The sequence below is a fragment of the Gracilinanus agilis genome, chromosome 6 (genome assembly GCF_016433145.1).
Source record: "Gracilinanus agilis isolate LMUSP501 chromosome 6, AgileGrace, whole genome shotgun sequence".
Lineage (NCBI taxonomy): Eukaryota > Metazoa > Chordata > Mammalia > Didelphimorphia > Didelphidae > Gracilinanus > Gracilinanus agilis.
The window spans coordinates 49,704,810-49,713,194 of record NC_058135.1 but is presented as its reverse complement, the minus strand read 5'-3'; the positions used below and the strand labels follow the sequence as shown (position 1 = coordinate 49,713,194).

Below are 8,385 nucleotides of genomic sequence, written 5' to 3'. Positions count from 1 at the left end.
GCCTGGCCAAGCATGTTTCCTTGACCTAGGTGGCACAGTGAACTCAGGAAAGAGGGACTAGCAGATAGCGGTGTGACCCTAGGTAGGTCCTGTAAGCCTGCTGGCCTCAGTTTCCTCAGCTGTAAAACGAACTGGAGAAAACCCCTCCAGTCTCCTAGCCAAGAAAACGTCAAATGGGGTCCCCGAAGACTAAAGTCATCCTTTCTATTTTATTTTATGCATTTAAAAGCATTAATCTGAGAAGGGGCGAAGGCACAAAAGAGGTGCAGAACCCTCAGGCTGGGGGGTGCGCGTGAAACTTCTCTGGGAGACCAGCCCGGTCCAGGCGCATGCGCCCTGCTCTCAAATGTGCTCCAGACTTTCCTCTAGTTAAAAAAAAAAACAACTCTGAGAAACGGTTATGCGACCTCGGCTCAGCTGACCTCAGGGGGCGGGCCGGCCGCATCTCCTCAGTTTCTGACTGCCCAGCTACCTCTCCGCCTGCTGCTCGGATGCCCAGGATGCTCCCCGGCCGGCAGGCGAGCTGCCAACGCCTGCTCATGCTGCAAATGCTGCTGCAAATGCTGCTGGCGGCCGCGCCCGGGGAGAGTCGGCCGCAGTCCGCAGACTTCAGCTTGGCCAGCAGCTGGCTTGTGCAGAGCCAAAATGGCTCCGTGGCGCTGCCGGGGCAGGTCCCGGGCTGCGTGCACAGCGCTCTATTCCAGCATGGCCTGATCCAGGTACGGGGCGGCGCCCGCGCCCTCGAGGCTGCTCCCGGGGCCACGCTCGGGTTCTCAGCCCCGGCCCCTTCCTCCTTTCCCCACCTTTACGGAGAAAACGGGGCCGCCTTTGCGCCAGGTGCACTTCCGAGACCGTTCAGTCCCGTGTCCTGGCGTTCGGAGGGAGCCCAGCCGAACGCAGAAGGGAGGAGGGCGTGTAAAGACCGGGGTGAAGCTGACGGGGTCAATTTCTGACCTTGCGTGGTAGAAGGACCTCATAGTGACGTCTCTAGCCCTATCCCGTCCTTAACTTTGCTGGGATGTTTGGAGAAAGAGACTGGCTGGGGGGCCATAGTCAGAGTGGAGAATTAACTACTTACGTAAATAATTACAAGATAAAAACAAAACTTCCTGCACTGCACTCCTTCCCCTAGTTAGGATATCTCGGGTGAAAATCGTTTTGTTTTTTAAGTTAGCTGAGTATAGTTTGTAACCTTAGGCTTGTCAAGAGTGATCGATGGTGGAGGTGGTTATGATTTCATAGGACCTGAAACAATATTACCAAGGAAATGATTATAAAAACATTTTGCTAGTTGTTTTTTTTTTCCACGATGGAATTTTAAAGTAGTCAAGGATAATTGGGGAAAACCTTTTGTTTTCGCCCTGGGACTTGGGTAGCTTTTTTTTTCCTTTAAAATTTTTCTTTTTGATACCAAACTTAATGTGGACATTTCAGTATATAATGAAGAATAGAAAACAGTGGCTGCATGAGAGCAGGAGTGAAAGCAATGGATGGTGGGAATGATTCAAGGCAGGTTTGGTAGGGTAAGATCTACTAAGGGATAACGGGATGAAGCACTCTAGAGAAAAGGACAGTGTAGAATTGAACTAGTTCACCCGGAGTTCAAGATGGGAAAGGGAGGAGAGTGTGGCGGCTGCAGGAATGATGGCGCGGGAACGCACGGAACTGCGGAGGGAATGGAGGTTACGGTGATAACCAAGAACTGAGTTAGAGGTTAACTGACTTATTTAAGATAACTCCAAGATACTAAATAACTGTATTTCATTTCAAATTGAAATTTGAACCCAGGTTCTTTAACTACAAATGCAGCACCTCTGCTCTGTATCCTACTGCCTGTCCTTTATCATGAAAGGCCTCAACTGTATCTAACTTATTCTCTTAAACATTTTGTAGATTCCTAGCTGTGGGTCCCTGGGCAAATCACTTTAACCCTAATTGTCTAATCCTTACAATTTTTCTGTTTTAGAATTAATATTAAGATGGAAGGTGAGATTTTTTTTTTTAAAAAAAGCTTTTTGTGGAGATGGAAAAATAGGCAATATGGGCAATAGTTAAATGATATTTTTTGGTCACCTTTTTTTTGTTATAATAAATATTGTGGGTTTTTTCCTCCACAAGCATTTGGTATTCTCATTTCTTTTAGATATATTAAGAACCAAATTTGGTGTTGATTTTGAATTTCACTGTTGTTTGATTCAGAAACCACATATTTATCACTTGACATTTTTTTCTGTTAAAATTTAACAAATTTCATTTTTATCTTTTGGTGGTGACTTTGTGGTTGCTTGAAACAAATGTCCAACATAGTCCAACTTTTTGCTTGAATTTGTGATATATAGATAGATGTAAGCCTTTTTCTCCTGAGCAGATTTTCCTAACTTATTAAATTTTTTTGTCTTCCCTTTTGCATTTAAAGTCACTGAATGTTAAAAGTACATGTGGAGTTGTATTATCTGGCCCTTTAATTTAGCAAAGTCAAGTATATGGACATGGTGTGTATGGAAGGGAGAGGGAGAGATAATTTAAATAGTCTAGAATTATTTCCCACCATTCCACTCAGTGAACATCTGTCCTGGCTGAGCCAGAGATGGGACAGGAGTGTGCTATTTCCTTAGTCTCAGTTCCATTGTGTTAACTTAAAGTATGGGTATCTTGCCTTGTTTAATAAAGTTCTAGAATCTTCTCTTCATTATATCTAGAGGAAATCTTTTGATTTTGCTTTGGCAGGTAGAGGTAATGAGAGAGACAGACTTTTCTTGCTGCCTTTCCTAATAAGCTCATATTCCTCTTCTGATGATTTTCTCCCTCCTTTTGCCTCTGGGTGAAGGAAGAAATGGGTGGTGAGTGGTATAATCTTCTCCCTGGTGTCCATCATTATAGAAATAGTTTTTGTTTTAGGCAAGAGTCACCCAGATGTCCTGACTCTACTCATTCCTACTCTTTTTTTCAAGCAGGTATTGCAGTGGGTAAAGCTTGGAATCTTGAAGACCTGAGTTCAAATTCTGCCTCCTGACACTATTGTGACTATTCACTTTCCTCCCCCCATTTATAAAATGGGTATAAATAAAAGCACCTACCTTTCAAGATTGTTGTGAGAATTAAATGAGATAATATTTGTAAAAGTGCCTGGCACATAGTACTCACTATATATTTATTATTATTTCTTCTGAGTATTTTTCTTTGAATTTTGTGACTTTATAAATTTATTTTATTTTATATTTAAAAAAAAATTTATTTTTTGAAAAATTTTCCATGGTTACATGATTCATTTTCTTACTCTCCCCTCCACCCACCCCATCACCCCACCCCGCCCCCAGTGGCTGCACATTTCCACAGGTTTTTACATGTGTCATCAATCAAGGCCTATTTCCATATTATTGATAGTTATACTAGGGTGGTCATTTAGAGTCTACCTCCCAAATCATGTCCCCATCAACCCATGTGTTCAAGCCCATTGTTTTTCTTCTATGTTTCTACTCCCACAGTTCTTTCTCTGGACGTGGATAGCGTTCTTTTTCATAAGTCCCTCAGAATTGTCCTGTATCATTGCATTGCTGTTAGTACAGAAGTCCATTACATTCAATTTACTACAGTGTGTCCATCTCTGTGTACAATGTTCTTTTGGCTCTGCTCCTTTCACTCGGCATCAATTCCTGCAGGTCATTTCAGTTCACATGGAATTCCTCCAATTTATTATTCCTTTGAGCACAATAGTATTCCATCACCAACAGATACCACAATTTGCTCAGCCATTCCCCAATCAAAGGGCATCCCCTTGTTTTCCAATTTTTTGCCACCACAAAAAGCGTGACTAGAAATATTTTTGTACAAGTCTTTTTATTTATGATCTCTTTGGGGGTACAAACCCAGCAGTGATATGGCTGGATCAAAAGGAAGATAGTCTTTTAAAGCCCTTTGGGCATAGTTCCAAATTGCCATCCAGAATGGTTGAATCAATTCACAATTCCACCAGCAATGCATTAATGACCCAATTTTGCCACATCCCCTCCAACATTCATTACTCTCCCTTGTTGTCATTTTAGCCAATCTGCTAGGTGTGAGGGTAGTACCTCAGAGTTGTTTTGATTTGCATTTTTCTAATTATAAGAGATTTAGAACATGTTCTCGTGTGCTTATTGATAGTTTTGATTTCTTTATCTGAAAATTGTCAATTCACGTCCCTTGCCTATTTATCAGTTGGGGAATGGCTTGATTTTTTGTACAATTGATTTTTTGTTATAAAGATTTTTTCCCAATTTGTTGATTCCCTTCTAATTTTGGTTGCATTGGTTTTGTTTGTTCAAAACCTTTTTAATTTAATGTAATCAAAATTGTTTTTTACATTTTGTAATTTTTTTCCAACTCTTGCTTGGTTTTAAAATCTTTCCTTTCCCAGAGATCTGACAAGTATACTATTCCATGTTCACCTAATTTACTTATAGTTTCCTTCTTTATATTCAAGTCATTCACCCATTCTGAATTTATCTTGGTGTAGGGTGTGAGATGTTGCTCTAAACCTAATCTCTCCCATATTGTTTTCCAAATTTCCCAGCAGTTTTTGTCAAATAGTGGATTTTTGTCCCCAAAATTGGGCCCTTTGAGTTTATCATACACTGTCTTGCTGACATCACAAGTGTATTCCACTGATCCTCCCTTCTGTCTCTTAGCCAGTACCATATTGTTTTGATGACTGCTGCTTTATAGTATAGTTTAAGATCTGATACTGCTAGGCCACCTTCCTTCATTTTTTTTTCATTATTTCCCTTGATATTCTTGATCTTTTGCTCTTCCAAATGAACTTTGTTATAGTTTTTTCTAATTCAGTAAAAAAGTTTCTTGCTAGTTTGATAGGTATGGTACTAAATAAGTAAAGTAAACTGTAAGTAAATCAGGCAAACACACAATAGTATACTTGTCAGATCTTTGGGAAAGGAAAGATTTTTTTTTAAACCCTTACCTTCCATCTTGGAGTCAATACTGTGTATTGGCTCCAAGGCAGAAGAGTGGTAAGGGCTAGGCAATGGGAGTTAAGTGACTTGCCCAGGATCACACAGCTGGGAAGTGTCTATGGCCAGATTTGAACCTAGGACCTCCCATCTCTAGGCCTGGCTCTCAATCCACTGAGCCACCCAGCTGCCCCTGAAAAGAAAGACTTTAAAACCAAGCAAGAGTTAGAAAAAAACTACAAAATGTAAAATAAATAATTTTGTCAAAAGTTTTTGTACAAACAAAACCAATGCAACCAAAATTAGAAGGGAATCAACAAATCGAGGAAAAGTCTTTATAACAAAGAACTCTGACAAAGGTCTAATTACTCAAATATATAAGGAGCTAAATCAATTGTATAAATTTATTTTAATAATAACATAGTGTTCATATATTTTTTCTGATTATGCTTTCTTCACTATATATGACTTTTTATAACTTTCCACATGTCCTATACTTGTCATTTCCTATAGTGTCATAATATTCTGTTACATTTCTATGCCACAATTTGTTTAACCAGTCCTTGATCATTGGTATTTCCTTTTTTTTTTTTTTTTTGCTATTACAAATAATATCACCATGCCAGAATACACAAATTCCCCCTGTACCTAACCCCTTCTAGAATATCTTTAGACCTAATAGTTAGATCACTGATTCAAAGGTTATGAACAATTCAGTCCCTCTTGTATATTACTGCTGTGCTGCTTTCAAAAAAGAAGGTGCCAACACACTTTAGCCAACAGTGACAGGAGTGTTCCTGTTTCTCCACAGCCCTGGCAATGGTCATTTTATTATTTTTTAATCATCCTTGCCTATATGCTTAGCTTAAGATGGTACCTGAGAATTCTTTTTATTTATATTTGTCTGGCTATTAGAAAGTTGGACTAGTTTTTCAACATGTTATTTGCATTCCTCTTTTAAGGTCTGCTTGTTCTCTTTTTGACCAGAAAAGAATGGATGTTAGTTACTCCATTATTTGTGCCAATTCCTTATGAATTTTGCATGGCAGATTTTTATTAGAGATATTTATGGCAGATATTTTTATCTCTTAATGTTTTGCAGAAACGTATATATTATCAAATCTATCTGCTGTGTCTCAAATATTGCTTATATTTAATAACTGAAAAAAGTTTTCTCTAATGTTGGTGATTCTGTTAAAAATTTTATTAAGAAAGATTTAATCATTGATCTAATTTCTCATAACATAAATTTCACATCCAATTCCATTTCTCATTGTATGACTGTTCAGTTTTCCCAGTGGTTTTCATTTAATAATGATTTCCTTCCCCAAACTGTTATGATTGTGGGTTCATCAAACAATAGCCCATTGTATCCAGCTGGTTCTAAACCTGCAGCATCTGTTCTGGTTGTTTGCTATATATATATTTTTTATCTTGCACCAGTTAACTTTGTTAATTACTACTTAAAAGTATAACTTGAAACTGACTGTATGAATTTTACTCTTCCCCGCAATAATTCCCTTTTAAAGTCTTGTCTGTTTCTTTTTCTCCTTGTGTTTTATCCCTTGATCCAATTTTTTTGAAGTAACCCCTTTACTTTTGTAGTAATGTAATTTAAAAAATTGTAATAATTTAAAAAAATTTTTTAATGTCACACATACAAACTACTAATCCTCAAAATTAATCACATGGCATCGTGTGCAGTGTTTCCAAAAGGACAGATTCATTACCATTTTGGCAATCTAGATTACTCTTGATGGCTTCTTATCAAACTCAGGAAGTGTACAGCCTAGCTAGCCAAACAATTAGGCCATCAGAGAAGGAAGAGTCCCTGGGTTCTGCTTGCCTTGTTACCTGTTGTTTTTCTGTTGTATTAAATAGATTAATTTTGCATAGAATTACCTTCATAACTATTGATTGGCCCCTGCCATGAACATTGGATAGTGCTCTCTCCAGTTACTTAATTATTCCTTTATTTTTGTTAAAATTTTTCATAGTTATAACAACACAGATCTTGTGATTATGTCTTAGTTGTCACATCTTACCAAATGTTTGACCTAATGGCTTTTGTGGGTACATTTTACATTCTGGTATCTTACCAAAGCTATTTCTTTTCTAATTAAAAAAATTAGCCTATTAGAACTAAATAGGTCACAGGACGCACATATCTTTGATTATACCCAGTGTTGGAATTTTATTTTTACTTAACTATGTTTGTGGCAGAGATTTTGTTTTTCTTTTCTTTTTATGGGAGGGAGATGGGAGAGAACAAATACTTAATTTAAAAAATAACATTTATTTTAAAATGAATATTGCACATTATTTTTAGAGATATTTAACCCCTTATTATCTAGTTCCTGTTCTCTTAATTCATTTTTGGGGGGATCAAAATGGTAACAAATCAGAATATCATCAGTAAATCATTGAAGTGGGAAAACTCAAGAATTCCAAGAGGTAGAAATAAGCAGAGTGCATTCCAGGTGTGGGAGGACACCCTGTTCAAAGACATTTAGGATGAAATGCTGAGTCTGGGGCCATAGCCGGCAGACCAGGGTGTCTAGAAAGGAGAGCTTGGGAAGGTTAGTTCTGTGAGAAATAAATCTGGTTAACCCCCATTGCCTAACCCTTACCACTCTTGGGCCTTGGAACCAATATGCAGTATTGATTCTAAGGTAAGGGTTTTTAAAAAAGAAAGAAAGAGAGAGGGAGGGAGAGAGAGAGAGAGAGAGAGAGAGAGACAGAGAGAGAGAGAGAGAGAGAGAAGAGAAGAGAAGAGAAGAGAAGAGAAGAGAAGAGAAGAGAAGAGAAGAGAAGAGAGAGAGAGAGAGAGAGAGAGAGAGAGAGAGAGAGAGAGAGAGAGAGAGATAGAAAGAGAAATTTGGAAGGACAAAATTTGGAAGGACAAACTAGAGCCGGATTGTGGAGCCCTATAAAGCCTTATAAGCTTAGAAGTTTGTACATTATATTTTTTGTCACTTTTAAAGGTTTTAAACTTTTTTTTTAATAAACATTTATTTTCTCTCCCTTACCATAAGTCCCTCAGAATTGTCCTGGGTCATTGCATTGCTGCTAGTACAGAAGTCCATTACATTCTATTTTACCACAGTATATCAGTGTCTGTGAACAATGTTCTTCTGGCTCTGCTCCTTTCACTCTGCATCAATTCCTGTAGGTCATTTCAGTTCACAAGGAATTCCTCCATTTTATTATTCCTTTTAGCACAATAGTATTCCATCACCAGCATATACCACAATTTGTTCAGCCATTCCCCAATTGAAGGGCATGCCCTCGTTTTCCAGTTTTTTGCCACCACAAAAAGCACAGCTATAAATATTTTCGTGCAAGTCTGTTTATCTATTATCTCTTTGGGGTACAAACCCAACAATGGTATGGCTGGATCAAAGGGCAGGCATTCTTTTATAACCCTTTGAGCATAGTT

At 38.3% G+C, this 8,385-nt stretch overlaps 1 protein-coding gene across 1 annotated transcript in view; it reads left to right on the top strand.

The window, feature by feature from the left end:
• Positions 1-250: 250 nt before the first annotated feature.
• Positions 251-8,385, top strand: part of MANBA (mannosidase beta) — a 125,346-nt gene continuing 117,211 nt past the window's right edge. Inside the window, exon 1 of the mRNA XM_044680364.1 lies at positions 251-719. Coding sequence (XP_044536299.1) covers positions 330-719 — 390 coding nt within the window. The 5' untranslated portion in view covers positions 251-329. The remainder of the gene's footprint in view (positions 720-8,385) is intronic.